General features: G+C 35.1%; 1 protein-coding gene and 1 long non-coding RNA gene across 2 annotated transcripts in view; both read right to left on the bottom strand.

Annotated features, from left to right (window-relative positions):
* The window catches only part of LOC148949874 (uncharacterized), a 75,753-nt gene that overhangs the window by 15,754 nt on the left and 37,225 nt on the right, over positions 1-22,774 (bottom strand). Inside the window, exons 3-4 of the mRNA XM_089091556.1 lie at positions 20,315-20,537; positions 11,498-11,577 (exon numbers count right to left, since the gene is read on the bottom strand). Of these exons, the coding sequence (XP_088947682.1) occupies positions 11,498-11,577; positions 20,315-20,537 (303 nt within the window). The remainder of the gene's footprint in view (positions 1-11,497; positions 11,578-20,314; positions 20,538-22,774) is intronic.
* On the bottom strand, positions 768-10,382 carry LOC148949875 (uncharacterized). Its single transcript, XR_016141983.1, has 2 exons — positions 9,538-10,382; positions 768-1,180 (listed from the first exon to the last, which is right to left on the bottom strand). It is a non-coding gene; the product is annotated as an uncharacterized LOC148949875 (long non-coding RNA).

Here is a 22,774-nt window from a genome sequence, read left to right as displayed (position 1 = left end):
CCGCCATAAAAAAGTAGAAGTTCTTTTATGTGCTTTCCTGTATTCATATAAGTTGTAGCTCAAGTGTATGTCGATCTACAATATGCAACACAATCTTACAGCCGTAGGTTTTCAGGCCAAGAGGAGTCTAATGTGCAAAGAAACAGTTTTGAGGCAAGGCCAAAAATAACTCTGTTTCTCAATCAGCTCGAAACACATTCCCCTAGGTCCCTAGGCAAAGGGGATCCTGATGCAGAACAAAAAAATGGTTTCCTCCCAAAATGGGCCCTACAAAATGGAAAATAGGGCCAACAAACTTTTTACAAAAACAAAATTAGTTTGGAGGCATTGTTCCCCGGAAATGGACCATGAGGAGTCCAATCCACAAGAAAAGATAGACAAGGAAATTGGTTTCAACCAAAAACAGGGGCCCCGAAAAATACCAAAAGTTTTTTGTTAGTTGGGGCAAAGACCCCAAAGCATATAGTTGAGTTAAGAGGTAAGTAGATACGTGGACTTTCGCGCGATCGCAAACCTTCATAGGTTTTATCCAGCGCGAATGTGATGTTTAAGGAATTTATTTGTTTGTGAATGTGGATTAATAAAATTATGAAATTATAACTTATGTTACCGTGAATGTCCAAAATTAGTGAATGTCGACGTTCATCGGTGAAAGTCCGAAATACTTTTTTTCTCCTTGGATTTTGTCAGCGTCGCGGTAACATATAAATGCTTTTTACAAATCATCTTGATAACACCGTCATAAAGTACCATATGGTACCATAAATGCTAGTTTTGATGTCATATTCGGAATGGAAATGTCAGTTAGCATGGGAGGGGTACCGCCATAATGTCCATGGTTTAAAATCTTAAGCCTCTACGGGAAAGTTTAAGGGGAGTGCAAGGTCAAACCTATGTATACATGTAATGTCTGTCCATCAAAATGTGCGTTAATTGGTAATTTTAAAGTCACATCACCAACTTTACCCAAGAAAAAAAAAATAAAGAAATGGCATTCTTATCAATTATACGAGCAGACATATAACGCGGCCACGAAGACGCATCTGCAGGGGTAAATCTAATTTCTAAAAACCTCTTTTTTCAATATCTATCCTTATTTCGTTTATAGCTTTACCATCAAAGAATATTTCGTCTCCTTTATCACTTTTCTGACCAGGAAGCCCAGTTAATCCAGGGTCACCTAAAAACATATAAACTTTCCAGTAAAATTCAAACGATAAAAATATTTAAATTGGCCAAAAGTTTAACTCAGAACCTCATTTCTTCTTGGTTTGATCTAAGGAACACTTTACTCTGACAGATTCAATTCAGTAAAATATCCAGCCCCCCAAGACTCTGAGATCTTTCATAAGATGATTTCTGCTCTTTTTAAGTTTTTGATCAATTCTTGATTTTTCACAGAAATCTTTGCATTTTAATTTAGTAATAATTGATTTTTTTATTAACATGGTTCGGTTATACGTTAAAAGTGGTAATGTTGGCCAAACAGTTTGTTTAGAACAGCTAGTAGGACATATTGGTAGTAATCATGGTGGGATTATTCAAGGTACGAGTAGTCCTGTTAAAAATATTCCAGCTCAGAACAATCACAGTAGGATCAGTCGTATTTGGATGGGTTGGGGTGAGGGTAGTATCCTTAAAAGTAGCAATAGCATGAGCGGTAGAAACAACTGGGTGGAAGCAGTCATTTTGTTATTTGCTAGGGTGAAAATAATAAAAAAAAACATTTCTGGAAATATATAATTATGGTTGATTCATTTGGGATTTCTATGTCGGCCTCTATACCAGAACCATGAATATAATGCATATAATGCTATACCATGAATTTCATTGCTTACCCCGCTTTCTTTACATTCCTCTTGTTTTAATATGATCTATCCCTCAGATAATTTTTGTACAAGCCCCTTCTCCTCTTTTAGCTGCGTTCCTAACTTAACTTCCAACATTATTTTCCTAAAATTTTTCCACCCATCTTCTACATTGTCAAATTTTTAACTCTCCAATTTGGTATTCATCTGTTCCAGGAAAGTTTCTCTCAAAATTTCATCCTGGAGTCTATCAACATCATAACCTCTTGGAGGTAATTACGGATACCAATTTTTCTTCAGTTTCGTTTTTTAAGTGGTTATCACTTAAAACTATTTTTCTTGGGTACTTGCCGAGGCCGCATATACGGGGAGGAGGGGGGGGGATGGTAAAACCTGATTTAAACAACTAGTTTCATACTAATTTCATACTATACACGGAGATAAAAAAGAAAAGGGAATAGGGTTTGACCCCCCCCCCAAGGAATTTTTTTCCAGAATAGTGAAAAGGTAACAAAAGGGCATAAAAAAAATTTATGATGCGTTTTTTAAGGTTTTTGTAGCCCGCCCCCCCCCCCCCCAAAAAAAAACTTATTTCCTCTGGCCAACATTTTTGCGAGTTGAAACGAATGATGGTATTTTCTTTTTATTTCTCCTGTGTTTATCCAGTAATTCATATTTAAACTGTACCTATATTTTGGAAAGAAATGATTCATTATCAGCTGTAGTTCTAAAGAAAATTTCCCATTTGCGCATTTCAAACTGCAATTCACACCCAGAAATAGAAGAATAACACACAAATTGTCGGTAGGTGTACATCAACTGCTAATTGTGGAAAATTAAATAGGGAACATTAAAAATGTACCCAGAATCACGTTTATTCAGCGGTCCTTAGAGTTGAAGTTCATGATCCGAACATTAAAAGGTGCATGGTTTCATGTTTAGTTTCCTAAATACATACCAAAGGGTAATCAATCACAGAACATACTCTTCGGGTTATGAAATATAAGCCCTTAAATTCCACAGCCAAGGTTATTTACATTTACCTTGTCCGCACATGTCTTTTTAGCCTATACGCCTGCTTAACATTTGTATTTATGCTATTATTTTTAAAACAAAATTTTATATAATTATTCATTATTTTATATAATTATATAATTATTCAGATAATTTAATCATTGACTTGAAATGCTAAGGCTGCATTGGAACCTTCCTTGCTCAAGGATTTCAGGATGTAAGTTTCGAGCCAATCTAGAAAAAAAAAACATTCTTGTTTTTTTTTTTTTTTTTTTTTTTTTTTTTTTTTTTGTACATTAGATTACTCTCGGTCCAAGGACTTATGGCTGTAAGTTCCAAACTGAGTAGGGAAAAACTTTTTTCGCCCATATCTCGGCCCCCTACCCTCCCCTCCCACAACAAAATGTGTGCTCCTTAGGACACAGAGAACGGTCACTGAAATTTATGACCAAATCACCCACCAAACATCGAACAAGCCTCCCTTCCCCGTTTTAAAAGCTAAGTTTAAACAATTGACAACTTGCATTATTTACGGTCCTTATCCTAGGGGATGTGGGAGTTGTGTCATCCCCGGAAGTATATTTATTGAGCCTTTCAACTGTTTTGAGCAGACTAGCTCTTTTAAATTTTAATAGGTTGTCTTGGGCGATTCTGGGGGATCGGGTAGAAAAAAGGGTACGGGAAGAGGCTGGTTGCTCTCTAATCCTTCTTACTGTCGAAAAAGAGCATTAGAAATTTCAATTTCCAGTCGCAGGCGTCCCCTTTAAGGTTTTCATGACCCCCTCCCCCCTTTTACACGAAGTGACCAGAGGAGAATGTATCCAAGTTGTCAGTTGTCACGGTCCTGATCTCAGAAGTTCTCGTTTACTAATAATCCAGAAAATTACCAAGAGTATTCGTTCAATTACCAAGAGTTTTGGTAATTTTTTTTTGCAAGCAATTTTTTTTTTATAATTTCAGGCGTGTAAAGGTATTACAGAATAAGGCAGTCCCTTTGATAGGGGGCTTCGATTAATAAAATAACAACATAGCTGCATGTTTTAGGAAATCAAAGATGATTAGACGTGGGACAAGTTCGTGACTACAAGACTGCGGTTTTTACTTACCAGTGTTTGCAAGAAGTGTGTCCATCGGTGTTTTTAGATTTTTTTTCGACAAAATAGTGATTTCCATGATTATTATGCAAGGAATACTAATAATCTGGTGACGGAGTATAGGAGGGGAAGTCGAACTGGATTTTAAATGAAATATCTGGGCCAGGGGGTATGAAATTCCCTCCCAGATAGTGTTAAGGCGGCTGAATACCACCATTTGTCTAAAAAAAATAGTAAAGAATTTTATGTTAGGGGGTGAGGAACCATGATTCAGAGATTAAGAGATCCCCGTTAGCCATGATTAAGAGAACCATGATTCAGAGATCCCCCAATATTAACTTTTAGTTATTATATGTCATGGTTTGTTCTTTACAAAGTTTCAGATATCTGTGGAACCATGATACTGATTGAACTTATAAAACCTCATTTATAAGGAAAGATACCAACCCTCTATGTAATTTCTTGTTATTTACGCCAGTAGATTTTCCTTATCGTTCAAACCAAGGGATGGTAAGTATCCTATATAGAGGTTTCGGCCAAGGCAGTTCATATACAAAAGAAATAAACAATTCAAGAGTACCTGATGGCCCCGGCAATCCAGGTTTTCCATCTGATCATCGACGTCGTTCTGGTCCTTGAACTCCTGGCAGACCTGGAAAACCTTGTTCGCCCTTTGGTCCTGGTAGATCATCAAAACCATTCTCTCCATTGTCTCCCTTCGGTCCAGGAAGTCCTAAAATAATATCTCAAGGTGACAAAAATAGATAAGAAAAAGTCAAAATACTATCACTCAATAACCAAAGGAGTTATATCAAAGCTTCTGACACTAAAAGCTTATCTTATTAAAATGGCAGACAGAGTGTATGCCTGACACCACCTTCTTTGGAGGTGATGCTGGTGGGGCTCTGTGTCCTTATAGACTTTAGTAGAGGGAGAGACTTTGATACCGGATATTATTTCTTCAGATGACATTTCTTTCGTCATGGAATCGAAAAGATGGAAGGAATCCATACATGTCTGACGATTCTATTTTTCCGCAGATGTCAATAATAAATCATTTTATTATTGAAATAAATCAATCATTTATCACAGAAAGCAGGATTTCGGATGTTCTTTTAAATGTCGTTAAACGCAAAACATAGTAATAAATAAGAGGAAAAAACTTACCACCGTCCACCCCTATTTAACCTATCACAAATTGCCCAATGTTTTTTACAAGTTGCCCAAAAAAAACAAGTTTTTTAAACTGAAAGTAAAGAGCGACATAAAATTTAAAACGAATAGAAACTATTCCGTATATGAAATATACATATTCCGTATTTTTTTCTTCTGAGGAGTTGATGTCCCCTGAGTGTTTATTTCAAGGTGTATAGTTGTCTTCTCTGCGCTTTGATTCCCAGGCCTTAGGTATGTTCTTTTTTTTAGTATTGTATGTTATTTGGCTATTGTTCTCTGTTTTGGTTGTTGCGGATAGTCTGTATTTTTTTTATCCCCCTTGTATCCCTTGGAGCCCCTTTTGGAGCCTTTCGAGTGGAATAAAGATATTATATTTCCATTGTGTGTTTTTTGGTGAATAAAATCCCTGAAAGGGGATGTCCCCTCCTCTACGCTTCGCTCTTTATGCTAAAGTTTTTTTTTATTGTTTTAAAAATAGAGTGGTGAGAAACAGTCAAACTTTAACGTAAAGAACGAAGCGTTGAGGTGGGCACATCCCCTTTCATATACGGACTAATTTCTGTGTTTTAATGTCGCTTCTTAATTTCAGTTAAAAAAATTTGTTTTTTTATTTCATTTCTGAACGTTTTTAAATTAATACAGGTTTTGATTTTGGCTCACCGTATATGAATAATTAAAAGGAAATATGCATATTAATTTTACTCTTTTTTTGGCTAAATGGCTTTCTTGAAAGTTGCTTAATTTTATTTACGAACATTTATATTAGTAATAAATATACGTAACTTACGAATTAACTTACGTAAGAGAACCTCTATATTCGTATATTTTTATTACTTATATTAGGGGGGCTCACCCCCCTAGTCAATACCACGCTCTTTACGCTAAAGTTCGAATTTTTTCCCATTATTTAAGAATGACCCCTTAATCACAAAGACCGTTAATTAGAATAAATAGCTCTTATGAAAATACTAAAAAATACTTTGGCGTAAAGAGCGAGGTATTGACTAGGGGGCGAACCCAATAATACACGTAATAGTTTCTGTTCGTTTTAAGTTTTTATGTTGAAAAGCTTTCACTTGAAAACTTGTTGTTGTTTTTTTTATTTAATTTCTGATCATTTTTGTAAATAATGCTGAGAAATCTGGCGCCCTCTTCATAGCAATTCCCTTCCTCCTGATGAAAACTTCCTCCTTGGAAAGATCCTCCCACGTACCCCCCTCAACTACCAGAAATAAAACCCCCCTGAAGATGTCTGAATACTTCCCAATAACCAATACTGTATGTAAAGACTGGGCAAAGCTTATAACTTGCAGCCCAGCTCCCGGGGACTGTGGGGGATTAAGTCATCCTCAAAAACATAGTTATTATATTTTCCGACCATGCTGAATAAAATGGCTATCTCAAAATTTTGATCGGGTGACTTTAGGAAACAATGAGCGTGGGAGGGGGCCTAGTTGCCTTCCATTGTTTCATAAATGCTAGTTTTGATGTCATATTCGGAATGGAAATGTCAGGTAGCATGGGAGGGGTACCGCCATAATGTCCATAGTTTAAAATCTTAAGCCTCTACGGGAAAGTTTAAGGGGAGTGCAAGGTCAAAATCATCAGATGTGGATACCCTAGTATCTTGTATTAGATACCCAAGATACCCTAGTATCTTGTATTAGTATCTACACCCTTTGAATATACCCTGGTATCCTAGTATCTAGTATTTTGTAAATGTCGTATCTTCTCAGATTATTGCCAGAACTGTTAACTAAGCTGTTATCAAAGGGATTCTCAGTAGGACTATGTATGCTCAGTGACAATCTATCCCCCCTGATCTACACTGGCCTAGTTTTGGCCAGTACATGCTAGTTTTGATGTCATATTCGGAATGGAAATGTCAGGTAGCACGGGAGGGGTACCGCCATAATGTCCATAGTTTAAAATCTTAAGCCTCTACGGGAAAGTTTAAGGAGAGTGCAAAGGTCAAAATCATCAGATGTGGATACCCTAGTATCTTGTATCAGATACCCAAGATACCCTAGTATCTTGTATTAGTATCTACACCCTTTGAATATACCCTGGTATCCTAGTATCTAGTATTTTGTAAATGTCGTATCTTCTCAGATTATTGCCAGAACTGTTAACTAAGCTGTTATCAAAGGGATTCTCAGTAGGACTATGTATACTCAGTGACAATCTATCCCCCCTGATCTACACTGGCCCGCTAATCCTCCCTTTGAGAAAAGATTAGCAAGCAATTTAGGCAATTGTCACAGAAGCGTGAAAATCATCAGATGTGGCCTTTAAGCGTGACAGCAACGGTAAGTACGGATACCAATTTTTCTTCAGTTTCGTTTCTTAAGTGGTTATCACTTAAAACTATTTTTCTTGGGTACTTGCCGAGGCCGCATATAAGGGGAGGAGGGGGGTGGTCCTTTAAGCGTGACAGCAACGATAAGTACGGATACCAATTTTTCTTCAGTTTCGTTTTTTAAGTGGTTATCATGCTTTTATTTTTGATATAAGAAAAGCCAGTGCTATTCAGTGGGGAGGGGGAATGGTGTCATTTTCCCGTAGATTTTTTTGTCCCCCTAGATATATTGAAAAATATCTTTTTTTTCTTGGGTACTTGCCGAGGCCGTATATAAGGGGAGGAGGGGGGGGGGTAAAACCTGATTTAAAAAACTAGTTTCATACTATTGACCCCCCCCCCAGGAATTTTTTTCCAGAATAGTGAAAAGGTAACAAAAGGGCATACAAAAACTTTATGATGCGTTGTTTAAGGTTTTTGTAGCCCTCCCCCCCCCTAAAAAAACTTATTTCCTCTGGCCAACATTTTTGCGAGTTGAAACGAATGATGGTATTTTCTTTTTATTTCTCCTGTATTTATCCAGTAATTCATATTTAAACTGTACCTATATTTTGGAAAGAAATGATTCATTGTCAGCTGTAGTTCTAAAGAGAATTTCCCATTTGCGCATTTCAAACTGCAATTCACACCCCGAAATAGAAGAATAACACACAAATTGTCGGTAGGTGTACATCAACTGCTAATTGTGGAAAATTAAATAGGGAACATTAAAAAATGTACCCAGAATCACGTTTATTCAGCGGTCCTTAGAGTTAAAGTTCATGATCCGAACATTAAAAGGTGCATGGTTTCATGTTTAGTTTCCTAAATACATACCAAAGGGTAATCAATCACAGAACATACGCTTCGGATTATGAAATATAAGCCCTTAAATTTCACAGCCAAGGTTATTTACATTTACCTTGTCCTCACATGTCTTTTTAGCCTATACGCTTGCTTAACATTTGTATTTATGCTATTATTTTCAAAACGAAATTTTATATAGAAATTAGATTTGATGTGCATTCATCAATTAAAGTCAATGACCCACATGATCTGTTGTCATACTTTCCTGCATAAGCATCGTTTCAATTTTTTTCTTAAAAAATTACGGAAAAGAGTCAAATGATAATTTAATCATTGAATTCATTTCAAGAAATGACTTCTAAAAAATGCAAAAAAACTACAAATTATATATATATATATATATATATATATATATATATATATATATATATATATATATATATATATATATATATATATATATATATATATATATATATATATATATATATATATATATATATATATATATATATATATATATATATATATATATATATATATATATATATATATATATATATATTATACAAGGACTTCAAATTCATGGAATAGTGTACCGTCAAACTTGATCCATTTAAATACCCTCTAAGTATTGTTCTTGTCCATAATAGACCTTCTCTAAACTTTGACCCTCCTTCTCTTCGCCCATTTTTATCAAAAATTACCAAAAAAGCTAACGTGACAATTTAATCGATGACTGCCCTCACCATAGTAAATCGATTCTAAGACCACGCTATACCTCCCCTTGAGATTTGGATAAAAATAAAAAAAAGATATTAAAATTTTAGTTCGACAGTGCATTATTATTGATGCTAATAAGTGGTTACTGACTTTACTTTTTTTGAGTAGTCAATGTATACTTAAATTTTCTTTTCAAGGAAAAAGTGTCCAGGAGGTCCCTCCAGGATACTGTGGCAGCCTAACCGATATACTCCGACCGATAAAATCTGGCAGCCTAGCCGATATACAAACAATTCAAAATACTAAAATTTCACACTTAACAAGGCAGTCCAGTATGTCTTATCTTGCCTTATATAATTTGTAAGTGTCCGTAACGGTCTTCAGCCAATAGCAAATCTGAGAAGTATGAAATGATGCTATAGACCAGGTAACAGTAAAAAATCCGGTAAAAATCGAAGCAAAGTTGGTCTAAACCTTAATAAGAAGAAGCAGAAAAACATCAAATTTCTATAAAACGCAAAGATAGAGGAAGCTAATAAGTAACTACTTTCAAACCCAATTTTGCATTCTAAAATACCTGGAGCACCTCTTACACCGTCAAAACCTCGTTCCCCTTTCTGACCCTTTGGGCCACGTTTAGGGACTAGCATTGATAATAAGTCCTCTCCTGAAGAGAGAAGTAGATTAGTTATATTTACAATTCGTAGGTTTTGGTAATAAAATTAACGTACAGAGGGGTAAGCTAGTTAATGTAAAAAAATTAGTCGTTTTCATATAGATAAATTATTCAACTATGTCTTTTAATCAAAAGTCAATGGTTATTTGGGACGTTTTAGAGTTGACTTAATACCTGAGGCAATAGAAAAGAATTAACAACACTACAGAATAAATATACAAAAATATCATAGTTAGATTAGCAATACCTAACTAAACGATGTAGCACAATCATTATTTGTATATCCAGCTTTTTTATAAATAGGCTGTTACATTTGGATGATGTTTTTTTTTTAATTACCTCCCCTTTCACTAATGGGCTGCTAAAATATTTCATTTCAACATGTCACATATTCTGACGATCTCTTCTAAACACAACAATTAGAAGAAAAATCATCGCAGCATTAAGCTGCCAGAGTCCAACACAGCAGAGCAGAGCTTTGTGAGTTTCTCGGTTACCTCGAGAGTCACCGCAATAATTCCCATGCAACAGGCAAGTTTTCACTGAAACAGCCAGAGTTAAATCTATTGAAAAGATCACCTCGTTCCAACGATTGTTTACTCTTAAATCCCCTGTTGGTTCGAAGCTTCTCGAATGGTTGAGAGTCATTTTGAAAAACTTAGAATTGCAGGTGAACTCAGCCATTTTTTAGATCTTTTTGTCTATATTAAAAATATAGCTATATTGAATTGCTTTCAGGTGAAGAAAAGAGACTGTGGTATTTGCGATTGAAAAATAAAATGTACAACACCACTTTGCCGTTTTATATCAGCAGTGGACGCAACATGCATGAACAGGATATGTAGATATTGGAACAGAGCTGGCTAAGGTACTTAGGATAATATATAACAACAGGGCCTTGGACGTATCTCTGATCAAAGTTCAATGGTATACCAGCCTTAATCAAGTTTGAATCAATTATTCGAATCAATTTGGAATCATTTTGAAAAACAAAAAATTGAAGTTAAACTCAGCCATATGCTTCAGGATGACCTCCCTGGCTTGGGTGTAGCTAAACTTTATAGATCTTTTTATTTGTATTTTTTACGAATCTATACCAGTAGTTTAATTGTGTAACTTGCATTTATACGAATCTGTCCCTCAAACATAAACAATAAGACACAATTCTTACTTATAAAACTGCTGAGCAAAAAAGAAGAAAAGAATTAAAAAAGGTTATCAAAATTCTAGTCAATCCCCTTCACTCCCATACGAAATAGTAATTTAGATTCACCCTTGACTCTACTGTATTTTTAGCCCTTTACTGTACAAAGTTTCTAAAAGCAGCATGTTTGTTTATTAATAAACTCAATTGGACAGACATTTCATAATTATTGGAACAATCAATAAAACCGACTATAAATAGATATGGCCACGCAATAGCAACAACTCAAAAGAATGGACACATTATCTGAGAGTGATTTAGTACATTTTAAGATAATACAAGTTTACCAGCACGGTTATAAACATTTTAAAATTTGAAGCACCTATTATCGACCCGTTGCAAGAGTATATTATTCCAGCCACAGATCTATTTACCATCAGAATGGTCATTTACAAGAAAAATAAGTAAAGTATGCAATAGATTAAATGTTACAAAAATAAAAATAACAAAGAAAATAATCGGTAAAAATAAAAAGTAACTTGAGCAGCTCGAATATAAATATACCTTAAGCTAACAAAAAATCATCTACATATGAAAATGCCAAGGATTATACCATTACATAACAAGCTTCAATATTACCTATCAAGAAACAACATTAATCAGGTAATAGCATTACTTGTCAAGCTTTTAGAATAAATGAGTTGCATTACTTATTACCTTTAGTACCGACAGGTCCTCGTGGTCCTTCTTTTCCAGGTGGTCCTTGAGGCCCAACTGGTCCTGGAGGACCAGGTAATCTGAAAAAAAAAAGCTAGATTGAGATAAAGAAGCCAGTGATTTGTTTTGAATTCAACTTTGATTTTACCACCTTGAAAATTAAGTTAGGTTGTTAATTTAAGTGCCAACCTCTTGGGGCCTAGTTAGCCAAAGCCAAGTCTAGAGGAAACTACTTATAGTAGCTGATGAGAGCTCCTTTATTCCCTTTACAGGTGACTACCCTCTTAGTTGCCACTAGTGCCCATATTTGCTGTAGGCAAAAGAGGTTTGACACTTTTGCGGATAAGAAAGAAGGGAGACGGAGCTGACGCACTCTGAATAAAAACAATCACAAATAGGGCACAATCACTGTGAACCACAATGGACACGAGACGTAGTATGTACACTGTTAAGCAAAGGAGGTCAGAGACGCAGTATAGGCAGCGTTGACCAAAAAGGGGTCCGAAACAACGCGAGGCCTTTCAATCATACTAATTGTGAAATCCTAACCTGAATTTCAATAATGTGTAACATGCCTACTGTTCTTCTAACACATATCTGTGAAACCTCTATAATTTTCGAAAAAGTCGCAAATTCCCCAGAAAAGTCAATGGATCTTAATAAAATCATATTATTAGATCTAGTATACCAGAGAACAGTACTGTAGAGGTTTCAAGCTCTTTTTGACACAAATGTGAAATTCTGTATTTTTCGCAAGAAGGAAGATCACTGATGCTTCTTTAATTTATTTCTTCTTTTTCCCCCAGGGGTGATCTTGTCTAATCAATGATACTAAAAGATCTAGTGAGGGCTCATTCATACAGATATTATATGTTCTAAGCCCCTTTTTAACAGACCAATAAGGTAGAAGGGTAACTAGCTCCCTCCCACACCCATTTTTTCAAAATACTTCCGATCAAAACTTTGAGATAGCCATTTTGTTCAGTATAGTTAAAAGGTCCAATAGCTATGCCCCTGGGCTCTGGGAAGGCATGGACCCCGAGTGCCCCTGAGGAAAGAGCTGTAATTTATGCAATTTGCCCATTGTATAAATATAGTATTTGTTATTGCGAAATATACAGAAATTTTGCTTAGTGGGGGAGGAGATTTCCCAGGGGAGAATTTTCGGTGAGGAGGAAGGTTTCCGGAGGGAGTTTTTAAACAGGGAAGATATTCCAGATTTATATATATATATATATATATATATATATATATATATATATATATATATATATATATATATATATATATATATATATATATATATATATATATATATATATATATATATATATATATATATATATATATATATATATATATATATATATATATATATATATATTTTATTTACCCTACTTTCTTTTTAGCGACTTAATTTTAAATTTGGAAAAACTTTTCGTCAGGGGGGGGGGTGTTGCACAAAGACGGAGGGGGGCTTTTCTGGCATTATATAAAACCCAACCAAAAAAAAAAAAAAAAAATAAGTTTAATAAAAATCAAGCGGAAACATTGAAACGTAAAACAGAAATAAACTATTCCGTGCATGAGGGATTTCCCCTCCTAAATCCCTCACTTTTCACGCTAAAGTTTAAATTTTTGTCCCAATTCTATAAGAACAACTCCTGAAAAGCAAGGCCGTTTAATTGGAATAAAAAGTGTTTTCAAAGTAATAAAAAACTTTAGCGTAAAGAGAGAGGGATTGAGGAGAGGGCAGTCCCCCTCAAATACGGAGCAAATTCTTTTCATTTGAATTTTAGTGTTGCTGCGTACTTTCCGTATAATAAACTTGATTTTTTATTTAGTTAAAACCTAAGACGATCAGAAATAAAGTCCTGTAACAATTCAAGTTGAAACAAACAGAACTATCAATGAATGTCAATGAATCATCATACTATCAATGAATGAATGAAACCCAAACAAACAGTAATTAAAATAAATAATTACGTCAAACATAAAGACAACAGACACTGCTAAAGATTAATAAATGAGTCCTAAAACAAACAGAAATAAATTGATTAATCAAGTCAAACTTAAAACGAATAGAAATTAATACAATCAGGAGCAGGGGTACAACCCCTACAACTTCTAAAGACGATATTGTCCTTTGTACTTTACTGAAAGCGATTTGTATTTCGAGAAGCGTGTTTGTTATTTGTCATGACATCAATTACAATCAGTAATATCACACGGCTAGCCTAGGTTTACAAATAAGAGTGGTCAAAACAACTTGACTGTAATTTGTCTTTTATTGGAAACTTCATGTATTTTGAATATTGTGTGTTTATTTTTCAAGACATTGTAAATAAAAATAAATAAAATCAATGTAACAATCAAGGCGACTTGAAAAAGCAGATGAAGTATATTGAACGTCTAAAATACAGTAATAATAGTTCCTAGAAGTTCCGGCGTTTTCTGGTTTTTTATTTTATGAAAAGTGCATTTGACTCTATGACCCTTAGAAAATTTTGGAGGGGATAGCCCTACTCTGATATGGGGTAAATTCCGTTCGTTTTAGTATTCATTCATTCATCTACATTGATATCTGTTATCTTTATGCTTGATGTGATTATTTATTTTAATGTCTGTTCTCTCGGGTTTCATATATTTATAAAAAAAGAATGCGGCTCGAATTGAGTTCGAATTATCATCGGGTCTTCGGTTTTAATGTTGTTCTTTACTTTTCTTTGAAAAATTACTTCGGTCAATTTTTTTTTTTTGTAAACTAATAATATTAAACAAAGGTTTAGCATATATATGCTATTGATTTCCCAAGCCACTCTTGACATATTGAGAATACTTATTTTGTTAAGCTTGGTAAAGATAGTATGTTTAGAAATATACTACTTTATCGCGAATAGATTCCAGCCCCATAGAGGCTTAAAATACAAAAAAAATGTATAGGCAAATTTGAGACTTAGTGTGCTTAGCCCTGCCCCAGCCCCCTCATATCAAGTTTAAATTTGAGGTCAAAACGTCCCCCTTTAAAAAACTCCCTAGAAGTTTCGACATGATTTTATGTTATGTTTAAAACAAGCCAAAAAGAACCACAACAAAGGTTCAAAATGATAGCATAGACAACATACATTCATGAACTAGGATTAAATGCTTCACTTTTTACCGCTGACGTGTTTCCGCTTGAAACCCTTTCTACTAATGAAAAGCCATTTGATTTAAATTATTGGATGTGTAGATAAGTCAGAGACAGCGCAGCGCACTAGCACTGCCCGCGGAAAGAGCTATGCGCCTTCAACGTAATATATTAATAATTTTATTTTTGCCCGCTCATACAAAAACAGAGAAAAGCGGAGTTATACTAAAGAAGAAAAGGAAAAAAAAAAACTCCGCATCAAAGAAGAAAATTAAGTAATAACTTCTCCATTCGCACTCGTAAATCAGATGTAGAGGCAAAAATTCGATCATTGTTTCACACGCCTTTTTTCTGCACTTATTTCAGTAGACGGTACGACGTAAATTGGGTTTACCATATTTTGAGATCTTAGAAAGAATGTGTTTCTCTCGTAGAGTGGGTATTGAAACAAAAACTTGAAGTATTTGCTGTATACAGACCGGAATTTTAGTGTGTCGGTTTGCGTGAATCAGAACCCATAGCGGAAATTCAAAAAGCAGGTGAGGGAGAGCAATAACAGCTATTCTGCTCAAACAAACATTAATTTAAACATAACATTAATCTTCTCTAACCAATATTTCAATGTCCCTTTATTTTAACCACTCAATTAAACTAGAAGGTGAGACGTAATGAGCTGATGAAATGAAAATCCCTGAAAGAAGTTTTTAATCAAAGAAAACAAAATAAATTAAATACAGATATTTGCCAATGGATAGAGAAAATACTTTGATGATTTGACGCAAACTTATTAAGAAGCAATGTTTCAATAAGCTTTAACATTTGATTATTTTCATTATTGACGCTGGTAAACATTTCATTATTTACAAGTTATTTTAACCCACTTCATGCCAGTTAATTAATTTCTAGTTTTGTACAGTTTCTCAAATCCAATGACAATTCCAGTAGTACGGTCTTCAAAATGGAACAAATACGTGTAAAACCCCTTAACTGTCAATTATTGCTTGGGAAACAGTTCGTGGTAACAAACTGTAAGTAAAAAGCGACTTGACGCAATAATAACCGTAACTTAAAAAACGGAATTTGAATAACAATAGATGCATAAAAAAATTGCTTCTTATGCTGATTTCAAATGTATGAAATCCATTAAGTTTAATATTGCCCATCAAAAACTACAAACCCGAGAAAATTTGCCTGATTTTTGACAAGGGGGGAACACCCTGAAAAATCGAAGAAACTTTTAATGAAAATTGCACCATCAGATTCAGCGTATCAGAGAACCTTACTACAGAGGTTTTAAGTTACCAACTCCAAACATGTAGAATTGTGTATTTGTTGCCAGAAGAAAGGTCTCGGACGCGTGTTATTTATTTATTATTTGTTTTTCATTTTTCCCAGGGGGTCATCGTATGGAACCAGTGGTCCTGGAAGATTGTAAGTGGGATTGTTACAAAAAAAATAAATTTTGTTTTCCGTTTTTTAAGTGATCAAAAAGATTAGAGGGCAACTAGCCCCCCCCCCTACCCCTGCTTTTACCCCAAAGTCATTCGATCATCGTAACAAGGTGAACTCTCTGAGAAGAGCAAAGAGGGACTATTTTGAAAAGCAATTTACGCAAACCAAAGGTAACTCGAAAGAAACCTGGACGGTCATTGGGTAGATGATATCAAAGAAGAGCAGTGGCGAAGCTCTCTCAATAGAGGCAGATGGGACTACACTTCATGTTCCTCTACAAGTGGCGGAACCAGAATCCTAAGTCCTTCCACGAGTATGAGTCTCAAGATGATACCGGGGATAGATTAGCTTTTGAGTTTGAGTAATTGTTGGAAGCATTAGCTCCAATTTAGCGGGGATAGATGGAATGAACCTCCGAACTTTCAAGCCAGTTTTGGTTTACCTTTTGCCTTGTATTGTTCATATAATAAATGTGTCGCTAGAAACTTGAATCTTTCCTGAAGGTTTCAAGACAGCCAAGGTTATTCCCCTTCACAAAGGTGGCTCAAGATCTGATATCAAGAACTGGAGGCCAATTTCCATCCTTCCCCTTTTCTCGAAAATAACTGAAAAATGTGTTGATCGAAGACTCTACCAGTACTTTACACATCCTGATATCCATAGTGACACTCAGTTTGGCTTCCGCAAAAGTCACTCAACTGCACATGCGGTGCAACACCTATGTGATTTTGTGAATCACTGTCTTGATAGTGGCAAAAGATTTCTCACTGTTTTTATAGATTTTAAAAAGGCATTTGATACGTTTTATGTTAATATTTTATTAAATATATTAAATCTTTGAGGAGTTAAATGTGCTTGTTTGAATTGTTTTTATTCTTTTTAAAGGGGAGGTCAAAAAAGGTTGTAATTGATAGTGTAACTTCTAGTCCATATATTGTGAATTGTGGTGGTCCGCAGGGTTCTGTGCTAGGTCTGCTTTTATATTTTGTTTATGTAAACACTATGAGATTTTACCTTCGTGATTCATGTCTTGCATCTTTTGCAGATGAAAATGCTATATCTTTTCGGGGTGTTTCTGTGGATGAGTTAATAAATAAAGTAAATATGGTGATAAATAATTTAAATTTGTTTACGCCTTTAAGTATGTTGGCGGTTAATGTAAAAAAGACACGTTTCATGGTTTTTAGTCGAATTGGTAAGCCCATAGATCTCGGTGGGCGAATATTATTTTCCGGTAATTCTCTAGAACAGGTTAATTTAATGAAGTGTCTAGGTTTTTACCTAGACTACAATATATCATGGAAACGTCACAGTGATCTTGTGGTATCAAAAGTTGCAAGAGGCCTTGGAATTATGTGTCGACTGAAGCACTTCGTACCAGGCAGGGTGATGTTGCTTGTTTATCATGCGATTATTATCTCCCATATATCGTATGGCTATGTGCTCTGAGCTAGCAATTTTCTTTTTTGGTAAGTTTAGGCGTGTACAGGTATTACAGAATAAGGCAGTCCCTTTGATGGGAGGCTTCGTTAAAGAAACTAATAATAAAGTAGCTTGTTTTAGGAAATTAAAGGTGATGGATGTGGGACAAGTTCGTGACTACCAGGCTGCAGTTTTTACTTACCAGTGTTTGCATGAAGGGTGTCCATCGGTGTTTTTAGATTTTTCTCGACAAAATAATGATTTATTTTTTTACAAATTTTTTTTTGGTAATTTTTTTTTGCAAGCAATTTTTTTTTTTTAATTTTAGGCGTGTACAGGTATTACAGAATAAGGCAGTCCCTTTGATAGGGGGCTTCGATTAAGAAACTAACAATACAGCTGCATGTTTTAGGAAATCAAAGATGATTGGATGTGGGACAAGTTCGTGACTACCAGGCTGCGGTTTTTGCTTACCAGTGTTTGCATGAAGTGTCCATCGGTGTTTTTAGATTTTTTTTCGACAAAATAGTGATTTCCATGATTATTATGCAAGGAATACTAATAATCTGGTGACGGAGTATAGGAGTGGAAGTCGAACTGGATTTTAAATGAAATATCTGGGCCAGGGGGTATGAAATTCCCTCCCAGATAGTGTTAAGGCGGCTGAATACCACCATTTGTCTAAAAAAAATAGTAAAGAATTTTATGTTAGGGGGTGAGGAACCATGATTCAGAGATTAAAGATACATGTTATCATTTATTTCCTTTTGTTATCGTCTACTTTTTTTAATATTATTATTATCTTTTTCTTTTTTTCTTTCTTTTTTTCTGCGTTTTATGTGAATGTTCATTAGTATGTGTTAAAAAAAAGTTTTAAATTTATTTTGAAATTTAAAATTTATTTTTTAAGCAAGTTGAAACCGTTTGTGATAACCTGTTGATCATGTTTAACTAGGTTGTTTTGAAATAAATTAATCTAATCTGATCAAATTTTGAGATAGCTATTTTTTCAGAATAATTTGAAGGTCCAAAAACTATGCCTCTGGGGATGACATGACCCCCACAGCCTTGGGGGAAAGGGTTGTAGGGGTATGAAATTTTCCCGTTGTTTACATATAGTATTTGTTATGGGAAATATACAGACAATTTTCAGGAATTTGTTTTGCGGTGGAGTGGATAATATTTCCATGAAAATTTTCCACTTATAGGGATTATAAAAAGATAAGAAATTAAACAAAAAAGAAGTCTTTTTTTCAAGTGAAAGTAGGCTAGTGAGACTTTTCTAGATGGAATCGTCGGCATGAAATTTTCTAGGGAAAAATTTTCAGTGAGGATAGAATTATCCGGGGGGGGGGATGTTACACGGGAGGAACTTAAAATGGAGGAATTTTTCACTGTGGTATTTTTACTTGTGAAATTCCCAGCCTTAATTAAAAAATTATATAAAATGAAATAGAAAAAACAACCTTTTTCAACTGAAAATAAGGAGCAACATTAAAACTTAAAACGAGCAGAAGTGACTCCGTATATGACGGGAGCTAACCCCTCCTCAATACTTCGCTCTTTACGCTAAAGTTTGACTTTTCATCATAATTCTTTAAGGATGACTCCTGAAACACTCTAATTAAATAAGTAGAAACACTCTAATTAAATCCATTCTAATTAAAATAAGAAGCTTTTTTAAAGGACAAAAAAACTTCAGTGTGAAGAGCAAGGGATCGAGGAGAAGGCAGCTCCCCCTCATATAAAACCTTGTTTTTTATATTTAATAAACAGATAGGATCTAAACTCAAATCCGATGTAAAAATAACTTTTGATTCCACAATTTTATTCAATGATATCAAATTGCGGAATGATAGTGGGGTCTATTGTTTAGTAGGTAAACAATTATTATTTATTTATATCAATTATTCAAATTTATAAGAAGTATTATTATTAACCAAAAATTATCTATATCAAATCTTTGAAATATAATTTTTAATACTTTTCAATAAAATCCAACGTTTTCAATAAAAATTTATTACTTGAGCTACTTTTTCAGAGAAGCAATGTTGAAAATTAGTCCTTAATGAATACTAAGACATAGTTTCAGCTTCCTAAGATACTCAAAATTTTGCCTTCGAGCTCAATAATTTAGCGACAATACAGACCTCATATTACAAAAAAAAAAAAGAATTAAAAAGTGATCAACAAAAATTATAAAAAAAAAATAAAAAGCGTAAATAAACATGGAAAAGAATTGACATTAAAAGGGTTGATGTATGTCAGTTTTTCTTCTTCTTTTTTAAATGAGTTCACTCTCGAAAGGATTGATGCTTTAAAAAGATTCGGAAACATCATTTTTAACACGCTAATCATATTTCAAATGTTCATGCTAATCTACATATTATCACACAAGTAACGTGTGTTTAAGGTACACCCAACCATTTAGATGTTGATTTGACAGAACTTTCGTTTGCAAAAACTTCCTTTTTTGACACAAAAGAGGTTTCCAAAATAGTGTATCTGTCAATTAGATAAACAATGCATAACCCCCTTTCATAATTGAATAAATTTGATTTGAGCACCAAAACCTTATATATAAACTTTTAAAATAATTCTCATCTTCTTTTTGATAAAACAAGTAATTATCTGAATGTAACACAGTTACTTCCAAAAATAACACTGGAACTTCCCAGTCTAGGAATTCAAACGATAGACTTTCATTTTTTTTCGGACACCTCTATAGTTTTGCTCTTTTCTCATCTGAAGATCCATCTTGCAACATATGGCTTAGTTTAGCCTTTGCTATAGCCTATTATAATAAGACTAACCCTGGTTTTCCTTGGATGCTGTCCTCGTCGTCAGGAAGACCTGAGCCTTCTATGGTGGCTATGGTGACTCCTTGAAGACCTGGTGGACCAACTGGTCCTCTTTCACCCTGTATACCAGGCAATCTTGGTTGACCAGGTGCTCCATCAACTCCAGGAAGGCCTGGTGGGCCCACTTCATCCCTTGGACCTGGAGGTCCTATAGGGCCATCTAAGACCGGAAACCCTGGAAAATTAATCTGTATGTAAATAATCTTACATAGCAAAAATAGCGATACATTTCTTATTAGCTAATACTGTTGATACTATGACTATTAGGAAATTATCGTAGCTCCCTGAGGGCCTCCTGAGGGCAATACAGTTTTTAGTCCCCTTGTTCCACTCCATTCTATTCATTTTTTATTCTTTGTTCCATCCCTTGGGGTTCCCTATTCCCGCCCCATCCACGTACTTCATACGGCGTACATCCTACGTACACCCATGTACTTCTTCGTTAGACACCACCTGAGTTGCAGAAGGCCCAATTAATCTATCATTCTTACAAAACAAAATATGACATCATAGCCCTTGACAGTGTTATCGAACCACCTTTTTTTATTCTGCTAATAAGCTTTAAAAACTATTCTAATCTTAAACAATTATTCTTGTTTTTCTCAGCTTTTTGAAGTACCCACGTTTGAAAGCCATATTCGACCGTAAACAGCATGGCATAGTGGCGGATCCAGGAGAGGGGCAAGGGGGCGCGCGTCCCCCTAACGTAGTCTAAAGTAGTATAATTTACTTGATTAACGGAAGTTTGCGTTAAATAAACTTGCTCCTAACGCAAGTTTATCACATCAGCTTATTTTCCCCTCCCCTAAGAAATCCGCCCCTGGCATGACATGGCTTCTACTGTACTCATCTTAGTTCTGTAGCTTGTCTTTCTATTCTTTAACATTGTTTCAACTACAATAAACATCTTGCGTCTTGATTATTCTACTTTTCACATTTTCACTTCATCTACATTGTTTACAAATTTGCTACCTAGGCAATCGAAGCTATCGATTTCTACGGCACCAAACATGACTTTCAACTAAAGTGGCACATTCCATCAAAAGCTGGGGCTAAATTATCCCTCCCCAGCAGTTGGTTTGATTGACCTGATACAGAAATTTGAAGGAATCGCCCATAAAAAAGTACCCTTTAAAACTTTATGAACCTTTCTCCCACAGTGAGATCCGTAACTTTCATTCATAAGAGTTGATGCGAGCCCTGCAATGGTATACACAAATGAGTAAGGTCTCAAACTACTCAACTTTTCCAATAAAGGTTTCTAAACGTCGCTCTTAAACTTACTGGTCATTTCCAAAAGTGCCAAAATGGCACTTTGTTGTGGCACTATCTCTTTTGTTACTTAAAAATACCAACAGAAAATAAATTACCCGAATGAACTCGCTTCCAATATTCATTTCAGTCTAATACTTGATTCCGATCAAAAGACAATGAATTAGTACGACTACTTTTAATGACTCACGGAATTAACAAGCTGTTTGAGGATAGCAGAGTTGCGCACACTTCTCCTCCCCCCAAATCTATTCAAAGCTTCACTTTTTGCCCCTCTCATCAAGTTCGAATTTCCATTAAATCGTTCCTTATGACCTTTTCTCCACCAATTCAGAGACGACCTGCCTTTTGTTTAGTCGCAGATGGATAGTTGAAAAGCACAATCTTTACCAATGTGTCACCCTTAATACGTAAAACGTATTCTAGCCATCTTAACCTTTATTTTATTATAGCCCTAGAAAGAGGAATCAAGCCAAATTTTTTGTATCGCTTGTTGTTTGTCATAAGGTCGGTCAAATGGCACAGTATAAATATATTAACAGTAGAGAAAGGTCCTACATTCCCCATTAAACATTTTCGACGCACATCAATCTAGACTTCTCTTCATGACTCCCGCCTTTCACGCACGCACAATGACAAATATTTAGTGCATTACAATGGGATATGGGAGATCTACTGCTCTGAGGCAGACGAATTTTTCATTCCTGAGCGATCTATGACATTTCTGAAGAAACTTTTCGCTATTGTTATATATTTACACTGTGGTCAAATTGGCACTAAAAATTATCCTTAGACAATTCCGCTGGAAAAAATTTAACATTAACAAATCTACATCTTCCTTTCGAAGTACTGACGTTTCAGAACAATACTTAAGCGCTTTCATTACCGTAGCTTAACACAGATTTGGTCAAGGAGCAGCTGTGTTGGCCTCCGGTGGCTTGGTGCTGCAGTGAGTTGTTAGTAGTAGTAGTAACACTGTAGACTATAGCCTCTTGTTTTTACAGACATGAAAAACATTTGATAGCGCGTCTAGAGACTCTGAGCCGTGCCGTCACAGCCTAGTTCAGTTGCTACTTGCTACTCGGCCTTCAATCAGGTTTTTCCATAGGTATACCCTGATGTCAGTGTTTCCACTTCAAA

Source organism: Artemia sp. Qi Xiang Cuo, chromosome 7 (assembly GCF_049724085.1).
Source record: "Artemia sp. Qi Xiang Cuo chromosome 7, ASM4972408v1, whole genome shotgun sequence".
Classification (NCBI taxonomy): Eukaryota; Metazoa; Arthropoda; class Branchiopoda; order Anostraca; family Artemiidae; genus Artemia; species Artemia sp. Qi Xiang Cuo.
The sequence above is the reverse complement of the archived record's forward strand: the minus strand, read 5'-3'. Positions and strand labels throughout refer to the sequence as shown.